This window comes from Neolamprologus multifasciatus, chromosome 10 (genome assembly GCF_963576455.1).
Source record: "Neolamprologus multifasciatus chromosome 10, fNeoMul1.2, whole genome shotgun sequence".
NCBI lineage: Eukaryota > Metazoa > Chordata > Actinopteri > Cichliformes > Cichlidae > Neolamprologus > Neolamprologus multifasciatus.
Window position 1 is genome coordinate 25,012,267 of NC_140448.1, and position 24,288 is coordinate 25,036,554.

Below are 24,288 nucleotides of genomic sequence, written 5' to 3' on the forward strand. Positions count from 1 at the left end.
ACAGTCTAGGTTGTATGCAAAAGTAGGTTTGTTTTTTTTCCACTGAAGCACAGGTTTTGCTTAGTGCAGTTCAGTTAAGATCAGCATCTTAACTGATGCTGAATATAGGATTTCATGCTTTCATTACTCAACCTTAGTTATCTGTAAGGTTTAGATCAGGGGTTGGAAATAAGCAGGACAGCAGCCCTCGAGTTCGCCACCTGCGCTTGAGATAGTGGAATTGTAAAATCTCCTTCGAGCCGGAGTTGAACCAGCGACCTAAGGATTTCTGTTTCCATACACCTACAGTCCTCCGCTCTACCAACTGAGCTATCGAAGGGATCACATGTGCACTAGCTGGTTTGTTGAACCATCGGATACATGGTACCTCATAGAGTGTGTTTTGCAAGAATTCCATGTTGCAAGGACTTGAACATAACAAAACTGTATCTGTCTGATTCTACATGTTCATGCCTGAGGCACTGAACGTATTCACATCAACATGAGTATCCTTCTTTTTTCCAACTCTTGGGCTGCGTCCAGACCCAGGGGAGTACTTTGCAGCCCCTGATTTGAAACTGCTTTGAAAAAGTCAGGACTGTACAGTGAAGGTGAAACGCTGATGTTATGGAATTCTTTTCCTGGCTGTGAGGACACGACGAGATCCCTACCAAGAGTTCCCTCCAGTGTTGCATTCATGATCATAGGAAACCGTGGCGTCATATAGAGTCATTTATTATGTAATGTAAATTTCCCCTTTAAATACAAAAGTTTGCACTTATTTATATTTGCCTGTAAATCCAATTACAAAAAAATATAAACCCTACAGACCGATTTGTACACATGACCTCGAAACCGTGTGGTGTCATTGCCGTTGGTGGTTTCCTGGATTTGCATATACATTTTATATAATACATCATTTATATTCGCATATCTTAACTATACAAACATCTACAAACAGCCGTTATAAAATCAACCAAATGTGTTCGCTGCAACAACGCATCCTGGTATTCTTTACCTCAGGAGGGAAGTTGTCCAGTTTCCGATGAGAGGGAATGCACCATCGTTATCCTGGTTCTCCATCTTCCTCCAAACAGACGAAGGAGCACCCTGCGTCTGACACCCAGTGGAATATTTTTCTCTTCTCACGTATACTCAGCAAGGTATGGGCGATATTATACAATACGGGACCTTCTTTTAACCTTGCTGTCATTGTGGTGTGATTTTGTATCGACTGTATTTTTGCAGGGCTGCTCATCGTTTAGCTACCGTAAAGGCAGCTCCTGGAAACTGGGCCGCTGCTCACGTTTCTATTTTGACTCCAGATTTAACATAACGAAATCTTGTCATATCGGACTGTAAACCCAGGTTGATGTTAGAAGTTGTCTGCGTTTGGAGTTTGTTGTTAATATTTGTGGTATCGTAGGAGGGAGCGGATGTATTTAGCATTTAGCTAACGCTAGCTAAGTGGAAGTGCTGTGCCTCCCGGTTAATTAAAGCTAACCTGATGTTTGTTGAGAGGTCAAACGTCGTCACACCCAGAAACACAAAGCAGTTAATGTCACAGTTAGATTAGAGTAGGTAGGTTCTTCTTCACCATACAGATGAAGAAAATGGCTAATGCCGGCTAAAGTAAAGGTTTAATTGTTTAAGATGTAACGCTAAGTGCGTTTTCTTCAATGTAATAGCATGTTTTGGCTAGGGCTGTACAGATACACAAATGTGTGGTCACAGGTTTACATACAGTCATTATGGACATCGATATCATATGTTTGTGCTTTTAATGATTGCTCCGAACTTCGAATTCTTTTCCAGGTTTGCATGATTGTAGAGCTTACATCATTAATAACTCTGCAAAAGTTTGAAATTATGTTGGATTTTCTCTCATCCACACAGATTCAAATATATACATAAACCCCCATTCATATTTGGTTAAGTGTCCCTTAGTAGGTTGCATCTTCCCCAGATGCTTTTGGTAGCGATCAACAAGCTTCTTGACCACTCTTCTCGTCAGAATTGGTAAATAAATCTACCACCACCGTGCTTTACAGCTGGCACTCTGTTTTTAGATTTGATAGCCCTGCCATTATTCCTCCAAACATATCTCTTGTCACTGTGGTCAAATAGCTCAATCTTTATCTCATCTGACCATAAAACCTTTCTCCAAAAGGCATTTTGCTTGACTATGTTTCAAATTGCAGTTGAGCTTGAAGCAAGGGAGCAGGTGAAAGAGAGCCTGGAGAGGCGGAGATATGCTCTAGTGGCACTGACAAAAAAGATGGAAGGCCGAGCTGGAGCTGTCAAAGCACAATATGCTCGGACCACACTGGACAGGATTAGAAATAAGTACAGAGGGACAGCACAGGTTGAGTAGTTTGGAGACAAAGTTACAGAGGCATGGCTGAGATTGTTTGGACATGTGCAGAGGAGGGATGGTGGAAATGCCAGACAAACAATGTTGAATAAGAAACTGCCAGACAGGAGGAAAAGAGGAAGACTGCAAAGAAAATAAAATAAAAAAATAAAATCCATGCATTTAACGAAGGAGGGCATGCAGAGGGTTGGTGTAACAGAGGAGGATGCAAGGGATAGGATGGCAGATGATCCTTTGTGGTGACCCCTAAAGGAATCATCTGAAAGAAGAAGAAAAAGGAATGAATAATAACAAAAACAAATTAAACATAATAAAATTCCATTCTGTGCTTCCCTAGTGTGGTGCATTATGATAAAATTAAGTTGCCTATTTCAGAGTTTACTAGAGCTTCATATAGTCTGTAGAACAGTTGGGAGTGTATAATTCAGACATAAATGGTTCTCCTAACCTGTGCCAAACCCAGGATCCTCCATTACAATTCCTGAAAATAAAGCCATATTAATGAATCCAGACTATGCGATTACAGTGCTCTGTAGTCCATTGGTTGTGTTTAACACTACACCAGCTAATATTTGGTGTTTTGCTTGGGGCTCATAGGCTTTCATTTCCACATCACCATGCAAACCAGTGTCATGAAGCCACTCTATTAGCATTTGCTATACTGCTGTACGGATTTTGCTCAGTTATTTATTGAAACGGGTGTTCTCCATACTTGTAGTGTAACCTTGTATATTTGTAAGGCAGTTATTCATACATTCGTTTAGAAACTAAACACATCAGGTTGGTCTGTCATAGAAGAAACCTGTAACATTTTTAGATTGGTTACTGGCTGTTGCAGTGTACTATGTTGGAGGCAAACCTGATGACTGAATTTCATTGAACTACTTTGTGGCTTGTCACCACGCCACTTAGTCATATGGCAGCCTCACTGAATGATTATGTAAAATTTTTTTAAATGTATTTATCTATTTATTTTTTACAGAACTAAGGACCACAGTCATGACGGACTCCAAATATTTTACAACAAACAAAAAAGGTGAGTATGATAGAGAAATTGTTTTTGTTCATGTAGGCATGTTAGAGATTGGAAATTTATGGCAGTGTATATATAAACAGTACTGCTGTCAACTCTTCATCTGATTCATCTTTCAGGGGAGATCTTTGAACTGAAGGCAGAGCTGAACAATGAGAAGAAGGAGAAGAGGAAAGAGGCAGTGAAGAAGGTCATTGCTGCCATGACTGTTGGCAAAGATGTCAGGTACACTATATTTATGACATGCGCCACACAGGTCTATAATTATAACAGTGTGATAAGATAAGCAAATCAAAGTGACGTGGCTTCTGTGATTTCTCAGTTGCATTATGTGTTGGCACCAAATATCTTAAACAAGAAGAAAATTGTGTTGTGCTCACTGACCAACAGACAATTGGATTAAAGTCCTTCACTCTCCTAAGTAATTCAGCTGCTGATATTTAACTCTGAGTTTTGCTTTTGGAAAGCTGATTAGTCTCATCCTCAGTAGACTGATGTGTGGTCATTGTTTCCGGCTCTGCTTTTGTTTCCGCTGCTCTCTGCCAACTCCCAGGATATGTTCCTGGAACTGTCAGTGCTGCTAAGAGAGTAATAGTAAATAAAAGTCTCAGTATTGTTCAGGGGGCTCACGGCTTTGCTATTGATTGCCATCGGTCAAGGAAATCAGTCATTGCAAATGAAGAGAACACAGTAGCAGAGATTAAAAAATAGGAGAGAGCAGTTGCTAAGGTACTTGGAGCTCTGGCCATTTTCACTCTTTTTATATATCTGACTAGTAGCCTCAGAAATCAGGGGGTAAAAGTGTGAATGAAAGGATGTTTTTACTACTTTCAGGCTATTCAGACATCATTATTGGACTTTTGGGATGATCACTTTGCACACAGTGTTTTTTCACAGTGTGCTAAAGCTTTACAGACATTAAGTAGTCTACTACAGTTGTATGATATGTCCGTTAAGCCGATTTGTACTGATGTGAGTTCAGCACAGTTACTCATGCAGTAAATTCACACCTAGTGTGAGAGAACATGACAGTGTCGCAGCATTGTCTAGCACTCATTTTTGAAGTCAATTTGCTTTGCTCTCAGTTCTTTGTTCCCAGATGTAGTCAACTGCATGCAGACTGACAACCTGGAGCTGAAGAAGTTGGTGTACCTCTACTTGATGAACTACGCCAAGAGTCAGCCTGATATGGCTATAATGGCCGTTAACAGCTTCGTCAAGGCAAGACAGAGAATGAACTGTTGATTAACGGCATCCTACACTAATCTGCACTAAGGGAGTTAAATCTAAAAATACTTTTTGTTTTCTTGCTACCATAGTTTGTCCATGCTGTTTCACAGGATCAATCCATGGGTTTCTCACATGCCAATAGGGATTAAGATTTTTGTACAGTTTTCAGATGTGTCTTGCACACAAGCTCATGATTTGCTCCAAATTACAAAGTGAGTTAGTTTTTTAACTTTGACGCCCATTGTATCTATGTAAAATCTTTCTTCGCCTATTCCTCCTATTCCTTAGGACTGTGAGGACCCCAATCCTCTGATCAGGGCTCTTGCCGTCCGCACCATGGGTTGCATTCGGGTGGACAAGATCACAGAGTACTTGTGTGAGCCACTGAGAAAATGCTTGAAGGATGAGGACCCATATGTGAGGAAGACTGCAGCTGTTTGTGTAGCTAAACTTCATGACATCAATGCCCAGATGGTGGAGGACCAGGGCTTCCTGGACTCCCTGAGAGATCTTATTGCTGACTCCAATCCCATGGTAGGTCTCAGTACTTTACACCTCTATCTGTATCTTTCCCAAAGTTGTGTTAGTGCTTTAAAAATGCTGTTAGTTTCCTTTGGATTACTATTAAAGAATAATTAAGTTAATATAGAGTTAATTATTATTGAAATCATTATTGTTTCATATCTTGCGTTTTAGGTTGTGGCCAATGCAGTTGCTGCGTTATCAGAGATCAGTGAGTCTCACCCCAACAGCAACCTGCTGGACCTCAATCCACAGAATATCAACAAGCTGCTGACAGCCCTCAACGAGTGCACAGAGTGGGGACAGACTTTCATCCTGGACTGCCTGTCCAACTACAACCCCAAGGATGAGCGTGAGGCTCAAAGGTAGCAGTCCTGTCCACTTTTACTTAAAACTACACCATTTGTGATATTAAGTAGAGTTACAAAAATCCTTTTAAGACCAGAGATAAGCCCAACATTATCACTACATGACACCACTGAAAATGATGGGATTTCTGCTTCTTCTCCTCAAAGCATCTGTGAGCGTGTCACCCCCCGGCTGTCTCATGCCAACTCAGCGGTGGTGCTGTCAGCTGTGAAGGTACTGATGAAGTTCTTGGAGCTGCTGCCCAAGGATTCTGACTACTACAACACATTGCTGAAAAAGTTATCTCCCCCACTGGTCACCTTGCTCTCCGGGGAGCCAGAGGTCCAGTATGTGGCTCTGAGGAACATCAACCTCATCGTCCAGAAGAGGTATATTGTCAGAAAGGACAGAGAAAGGTTCAAGTTGAGCTGCTGGGTTTAATATTAACTCTAAAAACATTTTTAATCTATAGATTTAGAAATTTGATTATTTCCTTATTGTAATTTCTTCATATTTTACTGTGTTTGTTTGTTTACACATTCTTATGACAAGCAATGGGAAACTGGGAAAGACAGATTTCTATTTTTTGTTCTCACCACCTTCTAATGTATATTTTTTGTGTACACACTGGACTGAACCTTAGCACACACACGGGATAAACCTTCTTGTCTAGCAGCTTAAGGGCTATAGCAGCCTATATTACTCTATGACTGACACTTACATGCTTAGTTACCTGCTACTTAAAAAGCATTAAATCCCTTTGTGGGATTTTTCTTTTGGACTAGGTGCCACACTATAATGTGTCACGTATTGATTTTGTGCAGGCCTGAGATCCTGAAGCAGGAGATCAAGGTGTTCTTTGTCAAATACAATGACCCCATCTATGTGAAACTGGAGAAACTGGACATCATGATCCGTTTGGCTTCTCAGGCCAACATTGCCCAGGTACTTCACAGAAAACAAGACTAAAAGTATATTGTAGCAATTAATTGTTCGAAAATCTTTAACATTATTTATAGAAAGTAGTTTTAAAATGATTCACTTCTGTTCTGTGATTTGCAGGTTTTGGCTGAATTGAAGGAGTATGCCACAGAGGTAGATGTGGACTTTGTGCGTAAAGCTGTACGAGCCATCGGACGCTGTGCCATCAAAGTTGAGGTGAGAATTATGGGCCCACTGTGCTAAAATAATGATGTGTCATTTGAAATTTAAAACTCTTTTCTGGTAGTAAAGGTGACAGATGTTTCTGTCCTGTTTCCCTTCAGCAATCGGCAGAGCGCTGTGTCAGCACTCTGCTGGACCTGATCCAGACTAAGGTCAACTATGTGGTTCAGGAGGCTATTGTGGTCATCAGGGACATCTTCCGCAAGTACCCCAACAAGTAGGTTTCTCATTGAATGCGTAAAAAGTGTTTATCAAGTAACTATGTAGTGCTCTATATAAACCTTTTAAAAAAAATTGATGGACTGTAGCTCACATGTGTACATGTCATTTCATGTGATGTGTAGTGTGTAGTCCGATTCTGACCTTAGAGATATGGTGTTCTTTAGGTATGAAAGCATCATTGCCACACTCTGTGAGAACCTGGATTCCCTGGATGAGCCTGACGCTCGAGCTGCCATGATCTGGATTGTTGGCGAGTATGCTGAGCGGATTGACAACGCTGATGAGTTGCTGGAGAGCTTCCTTGAGGGCTTCCATGATGAGAGCACTCAGGTAAGTTTATTTAAAAAACACACATGTAAGATAAAATACACAGATTACGATACAATATACGAGAGCAGCATTACATATTTCAGAAAGGCTAGTCTTACTTACAAAAAAACATTGAGTTGAATTTTAACAGTTTATCTAGAATAATAAAATGTTTTCATGTATTTTTTCATTTTGACTTTTTTAACAATGTCAACAATGTTCCTATGATTTGTAATTACATTGTGTATTGTCATGAATTAAATAAGAAAGGTTTCAATAATCTTATGTTTCTGTAAATATCATTAAGTGTTGTATTCGGGGATCGACTGTTTCAAATATTTTTTGACCTACCATAGCTTTGATGAGGGGTTAGACTTTTAAAGGCATTGCATATAAAACACAGCCATATTGCAATGGTGTGTGTGTGCTCGGACTTGCAGGTCCAGCTTACTCTGTTGACCGCCATTGTCAAGCTGTTCCTTAAGAAGCCATCAGAGACTCAGGAGCTGGTGCAGCAAGTCCTCAGCTTGGCCACTCAAGTGAGTCGTATATTTCATTCTGAAGAAACTTTGCATGATTTTGATGACTTGTTCAGTGTTTCTTTCTCTAACATATATGAAAGTATTATTCTCAGATATGTAGCTTTCTTAGCTGCCACTTTTGTAACGACTTGTGAAACTGTGGTCCTCACAATCTTCTAGTATGTGATTTCTGCCTATGTTGAGTATAACTTACACAACATGTTAACCTCCTATGCAGGACTCTGACAACCCTGACCTGCGTGACAGAGGCTACATTTATTGGCGCCTGTTGTCCACTGACCCCGTAACTGCTAAAGAGGTGGTGTTGTCAGAGAAACCCCTAATCTCAGAGGAGACCGACCTAATAGAGCCCACCCTACTGGATGAGCTTATATGCCACATTGGTTCTCTGGCCTCTGTGTATCACAAGCCCCCCAGCGCCTTTGTGGAGGGAAGCCATGGAATCCACCGGAAGCACCTTCCTGTTCAGCACAGCAGGTCAGACACTGTTTTCAGTGCCATACCAGTTCTACACAAATTCACGTCAGCTGTTTTTACCAGCTGTTGTTCTGGGTGCAGGACGGCATCATGCAAAACTTTTATTGCTTTCACTACTAGTCCATTGTACTAATACATAGAGCTCATACTTTAATATATGGCTTTTTGGACATGATGGCCTGAAAGATCAGTGTAATAAAACGGTTGAATTTTTGAAATTCTTGAAAGGAGCTTAACTTTAATAATCACACTGGCATAAACTGATTATATTCAGATTGGTCGCGCTTTGCTTTGCTTCCATTTTCCATGTATAAGAGGAAGTATTTATCCCTTCAGGGCTCGCAAAATCGCTAGCCCGACGTCCCGGGGCTAGCCATTTTTCCAGTCGGGCTACCAAAATATATCTCTGCCCTGCCCGTCGGGCTATCATAGGAAGGAAAAATATATGTCAATGCTTTTGCATTCTTTCTGAAATGTAGCTGTGTAATTATGTAATTGGCATCGGTGAGCCAATGTCAATATGTGACATATTGAAATCGCGTTTGAATTTGCGCTTGTTTTTTGCTTTCACTTTGCAATCCCACGAACTGTGTATAGAGAGCGACAGTACTGATTGGTGAGTGATGATAATTTGCGCACCAATTCCTCTGACATCGTCTTATCAGTCGTTAGCTTACTATGCAAACATGACAAGTGAAATCTCCCGCAGCTTAAACATGTGAGAGGTTGATCGCGCAGAGAATTGCTGAGCGTTATGTGAGTGCGTGTGTAAAAGCAGCAGGATATATATTTTAGTTCTGCTGAGCCAAATAAGACAGGTCAGGGTGAAGAAGTGACAACCAAAGAAAAGCTTACCACAAAACGGAAAAGTTATGACAAATCAGACTATAAGGCAAAAAGAAAGTGCAGCTTTATGGTTTTATGGACAAAAGAATTTCTGTGGCTGCAATATGACGAGCTAAATAACCAGGGCTGCACAGAAGTCGTCCGCAGGTGCGCATTCGCTGTCAAAATAAAAAGAGCGCACAAGATAAGAAGTTGCAACGCGTGTTTGCGTACATAAGATTTTCTGGAGGAGGACAGACATTTGTTCAGAACTCTTAAAGATGTCGAAGAAGCTCCTTTAAGCAATTACTTTGGTGTTCCTCCACCTCCAACGAAATGTCAGAAGGAGTCCGAACCACAAAAGAAGAGCGTATTCTCGGAAAAGTGGTTGCAGGAGGTGAGCTGGCTTCAAACAAACACACAGAGATGTGGTGCAGAATGTGCCGTGAAAATCCCACTCTAGCGGACAAAAACACTGCCTTTTACATGGACGCAAACGCGCGCTGCAACTTCTTATCTGGTGCGCGTCTTTTGTTTTGACAGCGAATGCGCACATGCGGACCACTTATGTGCACCCATGTAAATAACATAATGTTCTGCCGGGTGTGTTGTTGGTTTTCCCTCGATTTCTGAGTCGACAAGCGCCTTTGTTACTGGGACCAGTCATTTTAAGAAAGGCCCCCATTAGAACCCATGAGAAATGCAAGAAATGCATTATTGCTCAGTCTGCAATATCTTTCCCAGAACAAACACCAATTGCAAATAACATACTAAAAATAAACCTGAAAATCAGTTTAAAACAGCGTACTATGTTGCAAAGAGTGAACTATCACTGGCACAATTTAGCAGTCTTTGCAAACTTCAAAAAGCAAATGGCCTCGATCTTGGTTCCACTTGCCTCTTACCCGTGACTTCAGTGGAAATTTCAAATTCAGGATCTGACACAGACTGATTCATGTCCTACACAGTTCTTACAAGTTCATAGAAATTTCTGTTCAATTAGAACCAAGTATTTGAGTTGATGATTGTAATTTTTAGACAATGTTGTAATTTGTTTTTCAACAATTTTTTGATAAATGTTTTGTTTCCATTACAATATTATACTTTAATGTATAATATTGTAACGGAAACAAAACAGGAAACAAAACATCAATCAAAAAATTGCTCTCTTTTTTATCCGGGCTACTTAAATTTATTTTGGGCTACCAAAAACTGAGGAGTCCCTGCCCGAAGGGCTACCAGGGATTTTGAAATTTTGCGAGCCCTGCCCTTCAGTAGTTCAGTTCTGTTGCATGGCAAATTTGCAAATTGGCCAGGAAGGTCAGTTCATGAAAATGTGTCTATGTCAAAATTGTGAGATAAAATCACACAACCTGTAATTGTTGAGGAGTAGATTTTGCTTGATCCCTGGTGTTTATAAGCAGAAACACTATAGTGGCTATCGTTGTACTTGTACCACTTCATAATTTCCAGGAATGTGCCCATGTTGATCTGTTTGACAACAAGCAGCTGAGTCTAAAGTCTAAACTGTTAAAATTAGTGCTACTTAAAAAAAAAAAGTAATTGGTTTGAGTGGTTTGATGTTTTTTTGCACATAAAAAATTAAGATAAAGACAGAGTTTCTTTATTCATCCAGCAGTTTAAAATGCAGTCTTCTGGTCTCAAAGCATTTGGTTTGGTATCAAGAAAATGTTGGATAATACTTATTAATGTGATATTGTGTATTGTATATGTGAGCTGAGAACTCTTCAATTTGTTAATCATAGCTCAGTTTATGCTTTACACTAGTTTCAAAAACAGGACATTGCCCAACTCTTAAGATATTGCCTCATGCCCCAATGATGTTGAAGAGTCAGGCAAAATCTTGTGTGAAAGAAGAATCTACAACAGGAAGTTGTGGACTTGAGGACTTTTAGATGAATTTCCGTTGAAGTGGATGTACTGTATTTATCCCAGTTTAATAAGGAAATGTATTTACATAATGGAAACAAGTTTTATGATATAAAAAAATTTACATTTCTGTTTATTCCTCTTTTAAACTCACTACTTCCAACACAGTGCTGTAGCACAAGGCCCTGTCTAGCAGTGTGCTTGTTTGCTGCCAGTTTAGCTCACAAGGTGAGATGGAAATCTCGTGCAACAGTCTGGACCCAATGGCCCTTTACTGCTCATCTTTGCCCACCTGCCTTCTTGTCTACTCTCCAGTAAATCTACTAAATGCAATAAAAACCTCCCCCAAATATAATGTTTAACCTCCTAGGACCTGGCGTCCACATATGTGGACATCACATTTTGGGTTATTTCGACCAAAATACTTAATTTTGCTCTACAAGGGACTGACATCCACCTACGAGGACATTATACTGCCACTGTTCTATCAAAAATATAAACGAATATCCTCGTATGTGGCTCTCATTTTTCTTAAAAACAAAAATCCGATAAAAAACCCAAAAACAACAATAACTGGTAATTCTTTGTTTTTACATTCATTGGGTCCCAATATGCCCAAATATCAAAGTTAAATTAAAAATGTATGCCATGGAAGAGCTCAGGTCTTAGGAGGTTCAAGAAAGTTGTTGCCGTGCTCCATAACTAAAGATTCTACTATTTTGCATTCTTTCATAATTTTCCAGTGATCTGTGATACTTTTGGAGCTCTTAGGATTTGAGTTTCCAAGTACATTTCATTTACCAGTCTACTGTTTTGCCTTATGACAGCATCGACACAGGTGAGAGCCCAGTGAGCGGTGGGCCAGCAGCAGCCATGGACCAGCCACATGTCATTCCCAGTCAGGGTGACCTGTTGGGTGATCTGCTGAACCTGGACCTGGGTCCTCCAGTCAATGTGCCCCAGGTCTCCTCCATGCAGATGGGTGCGGTGGACCTTCTGGGAGGAGGCCTTGACAGTTTGGTGAGCATGAGCATATTTATGCACACTTACTTTACTAAATTTGGGTAAAGATCCACTGAGCGATTGCACTTTATTGTCATTGCAGCAATGGGTCTTACGTGTTTGGCACATTGTATGGAATAATAATAGACGTTTATAGTGTATTCAAGCTTTGACTCCCATTAGATCCTTCTATAGTTTACCAGTGGTGGTTACGTGATGCTACCTAGTGGTTATTACCATTCATTTGAATGACTCTGCCATCACATTAAGGAGGAAAGAGGCTGTGCAGGCAGTTATAAAACATCTGGAAAGCTGAAATTTTCCCAAAAGAAATGGGTATATGATGAAAAGTTAGTTTTTCTTTGTTCCTCCTTGAGATTGTTATAGTTGAAGAAGACCTGTTCAGATCTTGTACCCGCTGACACCATTTTCTTTTCTACTGGGTTTTATGTGTTCATGCAAGTGTGCTTGTGACAAAAAGTAACTGTTATGCTCATATGCTGTATCTTGCTGTAACACAAATTTAAAATGTTTTAATACCGTAACATTGGCTCATAAACATGTTACTAGGTATTTGTCTTCTATTACCACTTCTCCGAGCTGCTGGAATATCTGGATTCCTTCATAATCTCCTTGCAGAGTGATTTTTTTTTTTTTAATGTCTAACCTACAATGCAGAGATTAATATTTCCCAGAAAGTGAGGGCTCCTCTTGATGGGTTATGGTTGCTAAGAAAGTCTCTGTCTCTGTCTTTGTGTCTTTGGTCTGTCGATAATGTTTGGATGCTGTCTTTGGTGGCCTCTCCTCTCTCCTGTAGCTGGGGGGAGACCTGGGCGGAGGTGTTGGGGGAAGTCCAGCAGTAAGTCAAGCCCTTCTGTTTGGCCGTCTGCATGCTGCATGCTTCCTGAAATTAACCCACCACACTCGTCTTACTCACGCATTTTTCAACAAGATGACCACATGGATGTTTTGAATGTTTTTGCCCATTTAAGTCTTTGATGGGACACACAGAGGCATACAGGGGCAAACTGAAAGCCCTCTCCTTCCCTCAGACATCAGGATGAATACATCACTTAGTTCTCTTTCTCACTTCCTATTAAGACCTTTCTTAAATATTCATAGTGTGGGAATGCAGTAGACATTATATTTATGGTCATTTTTGGGGGTGGGGGTAGTGGTGACATGGCCACTGACACCATTTATAGGCTTTAAAGAAAGGAAGAGGTCATAATTCTGTAGTAATGAGGACACAACAGATTATGAAAATAGTCGATTTTCATATTTTCCATCAATTTCAATATATCATAATTTTTTCCATCAATTTGAACATATAAAAATATACACAGAACTGATATATTTGTTTATGCCCTTTTTTCCATACTCTTGTATGATTTTATACATTGTAAGAGGCTTAGTTAATATGATGTTAATTTGGACTTTTTTATATATATATAACAAATGGGCTCAAACAGGCAAAACAAAATGTTTACTCTTTTAAATTAATCTCACATTTGATTTTTTTGATTTGGCTAATCGTGATTTTGATGTGATTGAAATCTTGTTTTTGTTTTTTTCTTCATAATCACAAAGACCTAAATCAGTTGCTTCTTCCGTTGTTCTGGTCTAAAATTTTATTTTCTGTGTGACCGTTTAGTAGATTTTAGTAAATTTCTCAAGTCTTCTGTGATACTTCATAAAATTATACTTTATTAGATTGTGCTTTGTGTGTGTTTTTGTTGTGATTTTTGTTGCAGGTGGGACAAAATTTTATCCCGTCATCAGTCCCCAACACTTTTGCTCCTTCACCTACACCTGCACCTCCTGCCACCAGCAGTGGCCTCAACGACTTATTTGAGCTTTCCACAGGCATGGCCATCACCACAGGAGGCTATGCAGTCCCCAAAGCAGTGAGTTCACGCAACTTTTTCCTGGAAGGTGTAATGTAAGTAAAACACTGTCTGTGTTATTGACCGCAGTTGTACTTTTTACCAGGTATGGCTTCCTGCAGTGAAAGCTAAAGGGCTCGAGATCTCTGGAACATTCTCTCGCCGCCAGGGTCACATGTACATGGACATGACTTTCACCAACAAAGCCCTACAACACATGACCGACTTTGCTATCCAGTTTAACAAGAACAGGTCAGTGATCTGACTCAACAGGAATGTCGTGTCATTGCTTATTGCACTCTTTCAGAAACGTTTTAAAACTAACTTTAATATTAATATATGTTTCTGCAGTTTTGGGGTGATCCCCACCAGTCCTCTGCCCGTTCATACTCCACTGATGCCCAATCAGAGTATTGAGATCTCTTTGCCTCTTAACACCATTGGGCCAGTTATGAAGATGGACCCTCTCAATAATCTTCAGGTACAGCAGCACACAGTGGCCACACATTTTATCAGCAGTGGAACACATTTAAAGACCTGGCCAGGGACAGGTGTCTTGCTCTTTCTGTCTCTCTGAAATGTGTGTTTTGTTTTGTTTGTTTGTTTTTAATTATTATTTAGTGTGACATGGCCATTAGTTCAGAAATAATTTCTTAGCGTCTTGCAAAAAATGAAAATTCCAGTACAAGAATTGGAAACTGAGAAAAACAGCTAGCCCTCATAAAATATATTTTGGAAACTGATGTTTAGTTTACAGTTTTATCCTGATTGAATGCAAATGTTGGTATATTGCTTGTTATACTCAAGATGTCAAACTCACCATGTTCTCTTGTCTTTCCTATAGGTGGCTGTAAAGAACAGCATTGATGTGTTCTACTTCAGCGTACTCATCCCTCTCAATGTATTCTTTGTTGAGGATGGAAAAATGGGTAAAATTCTTAGAACCTTTTAAAACAGCAACACCAGTGTGGTACGATTCCTTAAATGGCTAATTATATTCCTCACAGCTATTGAAGCTTGACAAACATTGCTGTTACTTGGGAAATGTATATTCAGTCTGCTTTTGGGCTGTAAAAGTATGTTATAGGCAACTGAAACCTACCTTATTGTGAAGTGTAATTTCTATAGAAGAAAAGAATTCCTTCATCCCTAATAATAGATCTGAATAGAATCAAACAAAAAACAGTAAATCGTTTAAAGGGCTTTGAATTATCAATGTCAGTGGTTTGAAACATCCAACACTTTCTACATCACCGCTGTCGGATATTTTGTTTTTTCTTCTTCAGAGCGACAGGTGTTCCTGGCTACTTGGAAAGACATCCCCAATGAGAATGAGCTACAGTATCAGATAAAGGACTGCCACCTTAATGCAGGTAGACAAATTTGTCAAAAATCTCATGAGCAATTTAAATTATTTTTACCTGCTTGTTTATTGTTTTCTTTGGCTCTATACTTCTTTATTTGGTAGTTTCTCTAACATATCAAAATATTAGACAATGCTTTTACTCGTGCAAAATATGGCGCATGGCACAATGATGCATTTTTGAAGTAGTTGTTCTTTGTTTCAATGATTGAATACAATTTAAGCTAACCATATCATCAGCGTGGTTGCATTAAATATATAGATGACTGATTAACACATTCTCAGCTCAGTGTTTAAAAACCTCTGTTATTTTTAAGACATCAAAAATCCAAAAAGCCTTATTTCTCTCTGTTTTCTTTCTCCACCCGCATGCTTATCTTTGGATACTCTTTCTTTGTAACCAATGCTGAACATCTCCTTTCCTTTAAAAAAGTTCACAATATTTTTGCCACTATAATCCTAGCATTCTGATAGCTAAAAGTTGACCAAAGCAGCACTACTTTCAGAATATCTGTCCAGCTTTACTGACATCTGAAGGTTTAAGTTGATTAAAATCCTCACAAACCTAGTTTCCCCTTTGCCAGTAGTGGACTTTGTATTAGCTCATGCATACATTAGTGTGAGTTCCTTTAAGTGATTATGGTTCCAGTAGTGATAGCACCCTCTTGTGTGTGTTTTGATGTGGCTTCTGAAATGTGAGTGAGGTGTAATCATAATCTGAGAAACCTTCCGGTCTTGCAGACACAGTTTCAGGGAAGCTGCAGAATAACAATATCTACACCATTGCCAAGAGAAATGTAGAAGGCCAAGACATGCTCTACCAGTCACTGAAGCTAACCAATGGCATCTGGATCCTGGCTGAGCTCCGCATTCAACCTGGCAACCCCAACTACACGGTATAGCATCACAAGATTTACATTTTGACGCGCTGTTCTGGGTTTTTAAAAGTAATGAGGAAAGTTTCACCTTTGCTTACAAAGATTTTCTTGTTTTAGCTGACCACCAGTTAAAAGTTTAAAGTAACTATAAATACAGTGAAAATCAGTAAGTCATGGTATAGAAGATAGTGAATCCAGAAAATAACCAGTATTTATTTATTTTTTTAACTTGTACTACTAAAGCAGCCAATGATTTTCAAATAATTACCGGTTATTTGTGTTAATGAGCTGATCAAAAAGTTGTGGACAAAAAGTGAGAATGCTGTAATAAAATGGTAAGGTAATACAAGTATACAGCACTACCCTACTTCAGTAGGGGAAGCACGCTACAATATTCGTACAAGATCCTGACCCACATGTTAGCCTTCCTTGTACACAGCACAAATCCTCAAAGTAAAATGGGAAAAGCACTGTCAGTAACATCCCTCATTCCAGTTTTACTCCTTTATTCCTCAGTTGGTCAGTATAAGCAGTGTAAACAGAGCTGTAATTGAGCATCTTTATAAATGTGTGAGTGAGTACATTTATAACTGCTCTCCTTTTGTCCACAGCTCTCTCTGAAGTGTCGGGCTCCAGAAGTGTCTCAGTACGTCTACCAGATGTACGATTCTGTGCTGAAGAATTGACGCACTTCACCACTTGCCAACTCTGCTTCACCCTGACAACAAACCGCAGTGTTTTTTTGTTTTTGTTTTGTTTTTTTGTATGTGCAGCTGACTGCCAAAACAAGAGAATCCAAACAGTAAAAGATGGATAGTAAGCAATTTTGGAGGTTGTGTTTTTCCTCGAAGTGATCAACAGGGTAAATGTGAGATGAGACAAAGGGTATTGGGAGTGATTATCAAGCGTGCTGTTGACATTTCCTTTATTTTGGCAGTTGAAAGCATCATTAAAATCCTCTTAATTCTACCCCCTATTTTTACGTCTCAGTGAAAACCATTCCATCCTTAACATTACGTCTTATTGTTGTGAAGATGTGATTAATGATGAAATTGTCCTGAGTGGGGACTTGCTTTGTTCAGCTCACACTTCTTTTAATTTAGATCCACTTTTGACGCTTTCTTTGCTTCAGTTGTACCTCCAGAGTCACAGCAGTATTCTGTTGTTTTGAGACCAGAAACGTCTGTCTGACTGCTTCTGCCACATCTGGTGTGATCACTTGCAATTTGTGCAATTTGTTTAGAAACAAATGTCAACTTTTCTCCCCTTACTGTGAAGCATTGTACACTTAATGAGAAACTTAGCGATAAGTTAGCAACCCTATAATTGAAAAATCCAGGCATTTCATTGTTTCCTTATGCCGTTTATGGTCTTTCTGGCAGAGGCGTTTCAGCCATCCGGTCTTCACAAAGCTCTAAATCCTTTTAATGACAGTCCACCTTCTCCTTTTCTTGTTAAATCGTTCGTAAGCAGTTTGCTGTGCTGGTTCTGATATTAAACGACTTCAATATAACATTTTATGAAGTGCTCTTCAAAAATTAAATCCATAAGCAAAGGAAAAGTTACGCTGTTTAGAGTCTTCTGATGAGCAGGTGGCATAAAGGACATTGATGGGTTTAAATTCTTAAAGTTTTACAACCACTACACAAGCCACAGCAGCCAATTTTGTGTTCACACTCCAGTGCCACTCTGTTTCCGGTTATTTGCTTGACATGATTTTTTTTTCTTCTCCTCCTCCTCCTTTCTGAAACGGTCCCATTTACTGCAGCCACACTTTTCACAACTATATTTTCATTCCTATTTATTGTGCATCTACCTCTGTGTGTTTTCTTTTCACAGGTGTTATTGTTGCATTAGTTTCATTTCCTTGATGTGCTTTACATGTCATTTGAATGCCAGTGTTTTTATTTTTTATTTTCTTGGGGGGATTTTCATGTAATGCTAAACTGTGGGAAATCCGCCAAATCAGACTCACAGGACCACACATTTACAAAATGAATTGCCAAGTTTATTTTTATTACTCTCAAAAGAATCCTTATAAAGTTGGCATAGTGTGAGCTATATGAACATTAGAGTACATATACCCAAACCCCCAGAGTTGTACTGTAGGCCAGTAATGGTGTAGTAAGAAAATGTTTAGTAACTATGTATAAAAATGAAGCGAAAATGCTTTCTCCCTATCCCAGTGTGTCAGTTGTGTTGGTGACGTACATGAGATGAGAACATTAATGTGCCTGCATGAGCTCGCTGTCATTTTACCCTTTCTTAATTTCAGCTGTCTGAAATTCTGCTCCTAACCTACGTTTCATTGTAGATCCCATTAGTTTTTTGTTTATTTGTTTGTTTTTTCTAAACACAGCATCGTCTTAAACACACTCCTTCAAATAGAAATGTTTCCAGCAGCACAGAATGTGTGCCGAGGTCGGTCACGGCATCTTATGAAATGGAAAAGTTTGTGTCATTGCTGTAAGCTTGTTGTAAATGATTTGTTACTGTCACAGTACCACATCTTGTGTCAATAAATCGTCAAACCCTTGGTGGTGGTGCATGGTTGTTTTTTTTATTTTTATTTGTGTGTTTTGTAAGTCATGTGCAGCAGAGCAGACCTGAGACAGGGGGTGAGTGGTACAGAGGACTGCAGGTGGAAGATAAAGGGTATCCTTTCGTTACCTTTCATCTCCATGGGGAGGGAGTTGCCTTGGCTTTCTGTTTGTCAGAAAAATGAGAGCAAAGAGGGCTGCAGCTCTACCGTGCTGTGGATTCTTGCTCAATGCTAAGAGACTTAATCACACTCAAAAGTCTCCCAGAATTAAATAGTTGCCCCAAAAGTACACTATTATTAACCTTTACCTACATGACCGGTTGCAGCAGATAGCCACCCCTCCGTCAGCCTTCCTGTTAAAAGGAAGTTTTTCCTTCCCACTGTCGCCAAAGGGCTTTCTCATATGGGGTCATATGATTGTTGGCTTTTTCTCTACCTATTATTCTTTGATTGGCTGTACAATATAAAATGCCTTCAGGCAACTGTTGTTGGGATATGGGGCTATTTAAATAAAGTTGAATTTAATTAAATTCACCTTGGAAATATCAAAACAGCTTCCTGTACTCCCTTTGACTTAGGGTTCTAATTCAGTAGCTATAGGTGCCCATACAGTGTAACACACAGCGAACATAAGACATGTTCCAGACAGGTTAGGACAATTTTCACAGAAAAAGTTGGGTGCAAACCCATGGTCCAACAGCGTTGGATCTACCAACAGTAAGGTAAGTGACATTCAAAAAAAGTCCTATGCTCTAGTATCAATTTCTCAAAATTGCTCCCTGTACTCCCCTGCGTCTAAACGCAGCCCAAGAGTTGGAAAAAGGAAGGATACTCATGTTGATGTGAAATATGTTTTGTGCCTCAGGCATGAAGGAGCATGTAGAGTCAGACAGATACAGTTTTGTTATGTTCAAGTCCTTGCAACATGGAATTCTTGCAAACCACTGACTCTGTTAGGTACCATGTATCCGATAGTCCAAAAAACCAGACACTGCACATGTGATCCCTTCGATATCTCAGTTGGTAGAGCGGAGGACTGTAGGTGTATGGGAACAGGAATCCTTAGGTCGCTGGTTCAACTCCGGCTCGGAGGACATTTTACAATACCTTCTGTCTGTACTGATTGAACGCAGCTAAAAACAAAACTTAATTGCAATGGCGTTTACTACCATTTCATAATATCGCTGTACTCCTTTGAGTGATCAGTTGGAAAAGCAAAGACTTCTCTGTGTGTTGGAAGAAGACATGTTTCCTCCCACTTTATTCTAGTTTTCAGTCAGAAAGTAGGGCCAAGTCCTTTGGTCAAAAAAGACTCATCTACATTAAAAGTCGCTGACATTAAACCCCCACCGTCCTACAATCAAGTATACATTTGAGGGACACTGTAGGTGTATGGGAAATATCAAAACAGCTTCCTATACTCCCTTTGACTTGATAAGGTGAAGGGTTCTAAGTCAGTAGCTATAGGTGCCCATACAGTGTAACACACAGCGAACATAAGACATGTTCCAGACAGGTTAGGACAATTTTCACAGAAAACGTTGGGTGCAATCCCATGGTCCAACAGCGTTGGATCTACCAACAGTAAGGTAAGTGACATTCAAAAAAAGTCCTATGCTCTAGTATCAATTTCTCAAAATTGCTCCCTGTACTCCCCTGCGTCTGAACGCAGCCCAAGAGTTGGAAAAAGGAAGGATACTCATGTTGATGTGAAATATGTTCAGTGCCTCAGGCATGAAGGAACATGTAGAGTTAGACAGATACAGTTTTGTTATGTTCAAGTCCTTGCAACATGGAACTCTTGCACTGACTCTGTTAGGTACCATGTATCCGATGGTCCAACAAACCAGACACTGCACATGTGATCCCTTCAATAGCTCAGTTGGTAGAGCGGAGGACTGTAGGTGTATGGGAACAGGAATCCTTAGGTCGCTGGTTCAACTCCGGCTCTGAGGACATTTTACAATACCTTCTGTCTGTACTGATTGAACGCAGCTAAAAACAAAACTTAATTGCAATGGCGTTTACTACCATTTCATAGTATCGCTGTACTCCTTTGAGTGATCAGTTGGAAAAGCAAAGACTTCTCTGTGTGTTGGAAGAAGACATGTTTCCTCCCACTTTATTCTAGTTTTCAGTCAGAAAGTAGGGCCAAGTCCTTGGGTCAAAAAAAGACTCATCTACATTAAAAGTTGCTAACATTAAACCCCCACCGTCCAACGATCAAGTATACATTTGAGGGACACTGTAGGTGTATGGGAAATATCAAAACAGCTTCCTGTACTCCCTTTGACTTGATAAGGTGAAGGCTTCTAAGTCAGTAGCTATAGGTGCCCATACAGTGTAACACACAGCGAACATAAGACATGTTCCAGAAAGGTTAGGACAATTTTGAGAGAAAAAGTTGGGTGCAAACCCATGGTCCAACAGCGTTGGATCTACCAACAGTAAGGTAAGTGACATTCAAAAAAACAGTCCTATGCTCTAGTATCAATTTCTCAAAATTGCTCCCTGTACTCCCCTGCGTCTGAACGCAGCCCAAGAGTTGGAAAAAGGAAGGATACTCATGTTGATGTGAAATATGTTCAGTGCCTCAGGCATGAAGGAACATGTAGAGTCAGACAGATACAGTTTTGTTATGTTCAAGTCCTTGCAACATGGAATTCTTGCAAAACACTGACTCTGTTAGGTACCATTTATCCGATGGTCCAACAAACCAGACACTGCACATGTGATCCCTTCGATAGCTCAGTTGGTAGAGCGGAGGACTGTAGATGTATGGGAACAGGAATCCTTAGGTCGCTGGTTCAACTCTGGCTCGGAGGAGATTTTACAATACAATGAGTTTTGTACTCTGTACTCATTGAACGCAGCTAAAAACAAAACTTAATTGCAATGGCGTTTACTACCCTTTCATAGTATCGCTGTACTCCTTTGAGTGATCTGTTGGAAGAAGACATCTTTACTCTAGTTTTCAGTCAGAAAGTAGGGCCAAGTCCTTAGGTCAAAAAAGACTCATCTACATTAAAAGTCGCTAACATTAAACCCCCACCGTCCTACAATCAAGTATACATTTGAGGGACACTGTAGGTGTATGGGAAATATCAAAACAGCTTCCTGTACTCCCTTTGACTTGATAAGGTGAAGGGTTCTAAGTCAGTAGCTATAGGTGCCCATACAGTGTAACACACAGCGAACATAAGACATGTTCCAGAAAGGTTAGGACAATTTTGAGAGAAAAAGTTGGGTGCAATCCCATGGTCCAACAGCGTTGGATCTACCAACAGTAAGGTAAGTGACATTCAAAAAAACAGTCCTATGCTCTAGTATCAATTTCTCAAAATTGCTCCCTGTACTCCCCTGCATCTGAACGCAGCCCAAGAGTTGGAAAAAGGAAGGAAACTCATGTTGATGTGAAATATGTTCAGTGCCTCAGGCATGAAGGAACATGTAGAGTCAGACAGATACAGTTTTGTTATGTTCAAGTCCTTGCAACATGGAACTCTTGCAAAACACTGACTCTGTTAGGTGCCATTTATCCAATGGTCCAACAAACCAGACACTGCACATGTGATCCCTTCGATAGCTCAGTTGGTAGAGCGGAGGACTGTAGGTGTATGGGAACGGGAATCCTTAGGTTGCTGGTTCAACTCCGTCTCTGAGGACATTTTACAATACCTTCTGTCTGTACTGATTGAACGCAGCTAAAAACAAAACTTAATTGCAATGGCGTTTACTACCATTTCATAATATCGCTGTACTCCTTTGAGTGATCAGTTGGAAAAGCAAAGACTTCTCTGTGTCTTGGAAGAAGACATGTTTCCTCCCACTTTTTCCAGGTTTTCAGTCAGAAAGTAGGGCCAAGTCCTTGGGTCAAAAAAGACTCATCTACATTAAAGGTCGCTGACATTAAACCCCCACCGTCCTACAATCAAGTATACATTTGAGGGACACTGTAGGTGTATGGGAAATATCAAAACAGCTTCCTGTACTCCCTTTGACTTGATAAGGTGAAGGCTTCTAAGTCAGTAGCTATGGGTGCCCATACACTGTAACACACAGCGAACATAAGACATGTTCCAGAAAGGTTAGGACAATTTTGAGAGAAAAAGTTGGGTGCAATCCCATGGTCCAACAGTGTTGGATCTACCAACAGTAAGGTAAGTGACATTCAAAAAAACAGTCCTATGCTCTAGTATCAATTTCTCAAAATTGCTCCCTGTACTCCCCTGCGTCTGAACGCAGCCCAAGAGTTGGAAAAAGGAAGGAAACTCATGTTGATGTGAAATACGTTTTGTGCCTCAGGCATGAAGGAACATGTAGAGTCAGACAGATACAGTTTTGTTATGTTCAAGTCCTTGCAACATGGAATTCTTGCAAAACACAGACTCTGTTAGGTACCATGTATCCGATAGTCCAACAAACCAGACACTGCACATGTGATCCCTTCGATAGCTCAGTTGGTAGAGCGGAGGACTGTAGGTGTAGGAGAACAGGAATCCTTAGGTCGCTGGTTCAACTCCGGCTCGGAGGACATTTTACAATACCTTCTGTCTGTACTGATTGAACGCAGCTAAAAACAAAACTTAATTGCAATGGCGTTTACTACCATTTCATAATATCGCTGTACTCCTTTGAGTGATCAGTTGGAAAAGCAAAGACTTCTCTGTGTGTTGGAAGAAGACATGTTTCCTCCCACTTTATTCTAGTTTTCAGTCAGAAAGTAGGGCCAAGTCCTTTGGTCAAAAAAGACTCATCTACATTAAAAGTCGCTGACATTAAACCCCCACCGTCCTACAATCAAGTATACATTTGAGGGACACTGTAGGTGTATGGGAAATATCAAAACAGCTTCCTATACTCCCTTTGACTTGATAAGGTGAAGGGTTCTAAGTCAGTAGCTATAGGTGCCCATACAGTGTAACACACAGCGAACATAAGACATGTTCCAGACAGGTTAGGACAATATTCACAGAAAACGTTGGGTGCAATCCCATGGTCCAACAGCGTTGGATCTACCAACAGTAAGGTAAGTGACATTCAAAAAAAGTCCTATGCTCTAGTATCAATTTCTCAAAATTGCTCCCTGTAGTCCCCTGCGTCTGAACGCAGTCCAAGAGTTGGAAAAAGGAAGGAAACTCATGTTGATGTGAAATATGTTTTGTGCCTCAGGCATGAAGGAACATGTAGAGTCAGACATACAGTTTTGTTATGTTCAAGTCCTTGCAACATGGAACTCTTGCAAAACACTGACTCTGTTAGGTACCATGTATCCGATGGTCCAACAAACCAGACACTGCACATGTGATCCCTTTGATAGCTCAGTTGGTAGAGCGGAGGACTGTAGGTGTATGGGAACAGGAATCCTTAGGTCGCTGGTTCAACTCCGGCTCGGAGGAGATTTTACAATACCTTCTGTCTGTACTGATTGAACGCAGCTAAAAACAAAACTTAATTGCAATGGCGTTTACTACCATTTCATAGTATCGCTGTACTCCTTTGAGTGATCAGTTGGAAAAGCAAAGACTTCTCTGTGTGTTGGAAGAAGACATGTTTCCTCCCACTTTATTCTAGTTTTCAGTCAGAAAGTAGGGCCAAGTCCTTGGGTCAAAAAAAGACTCATCTACATTAAAAGTTGCTAACATTAAACCCCCACCGTCCAACGATCAAGTATACATTTGAGGGACACTGTAGGTGTATGG

At 40.1% G+C, this 24,288-nt stretch overlaps 1 protein-coding gene and 6 non-coding genes across 9 annotated transcripts; 6 read left to right on the forward strand and 1 right to left on the reverse strand.

The window, feature by feature from the left end:
- Positions 1–230: 230 nt before the first annotated feature.
- Positions 231–319, reverse strand: trnay-gua (transfer RNA tyrosine (anticodon GUA)). Its single transcript is given in 2 exon segments — positions 231–266; positions 283–319. It is a non-coding gene; the product is annotated as a tRNA-Tyr (tRNA).
- Positions 320–999: 680 nt separating this feature from the next.
- Positions 1,000–18,580, forward strand: ap2b1 (adaptor related protein complex 2 subunit beta 1). 3 transcript variants are annotated; one of them, XM_085175180.1, is made up of 22 exons: positions 1,000–1,142; positions 3,336–3,389; positions 3,506–3,611; positions 4,472–4,607; positions 4,905–5,150; positions 5,313–5,503; positions 5,654–5,875; positions 6,311–6,431; positions 6,549–6,644; positions 6,752–6,867; positions 7,037–7,202; positions 7,622–7,720; positions 7,941–8,200; positions 11,743–11,935; positions 12,735–12,776; positions 13,672–13,824; positions 13,910–14,055; positions 14,155–14,284; positions 14,648–14,732; positions 15,090–15,176; positions 15,908–16,062; positions 16,656–18,580. In XM_085175180.1, exons 2-22 carry the CDS (start codon positions 3,353–3,355, stop codon positions 16,728–16,730), a joined length of 2,862 nt encoding a protein of 953 aa, XP_085031306.1. In that variant the 5' UTR covers positions 1,000–1,142; positions 3,336–3,352; the 3' UTR covers positions 16,731–18,580. The 3 variants fall into 3 exon arrangements, with proteins under 3 accessions (XP_085031306.1, XP_085031307.1, XP_085031308.1); XM_085175181.1 differs by lacking the exon at positions 12,735–12,776; XM_085175182.1 differs by lacking the exons at positions 15,908–16,062; positions 16,656–18,580 and adding an exon at positions 15,600–15,895.
- Positions 18,581–19,591: 1,011 nt separating this feature from the next.
- On the forward strand, positions 19,592–19,680 carry trnay-gua (transfer RNA tyrosine (anticodon GUA)). Its single transcript is given in 2 exon segments — positions 19,592–19,628; positions 19,645–19,680. It is a non-coding gene; the product is annotated as a tRNA-Tyr (tRNA).
- A 773-nt stretch (positions 19,681–20,453) lies between these two features.
- Positions 20,454–20,542, forward strand: trnay-gua (transfer RNA tyrosine (anticodon GUA)). Its single transcript is given in 2 exon segments — positions 20,454–20,490; positions 20,507–20,542. It is a non-coding gene; the product is annotated as a tRNA-Tyr (tRNA).
- A 781-nt stretch (positions 20,543–21,323) lies between these two features.
- On the forward strand, positions 21,324–21,412 carry trnay-gua (transfer RNA tyrosine (anticodon GUA)). The gene is given in 2 exon segments: positions 21,324–21,360; positions 21,377–21,412. It is a non-coding gene; the product is annotated as a tRNA-Tyr (tRNA).
- Positions 21,413–23,031: 1,619 nt separating this feature from the next.
- On the forward strand, positions 23,032–23,120 carry trnay-gua (transfer RNA tyrosine (anticodon GUA)). Its single transcript is given in 2 exon segments — positions 23,032–23,068; positions 23,085–23,120. It is a non-coding gene; the product is annotated as a tRNA-Tyr (tRNA).
- A 776-nt stretch (positions 23,121–23,896) lies between these two features.
- On the forward strand, positions 23,897–23,985 carry trnay-gua (transfer RNA tyrosine (anticodon GUA)). Its single transcript is given in 2 exon segments — positions 23,897–23,933; positions 23,950–23,985. It is a non-coding gene; the product is annotated as a tRNA-Tyr (tRNA).
- Positions 23,986–24,288: the final 303 nt, after the last annotated feature.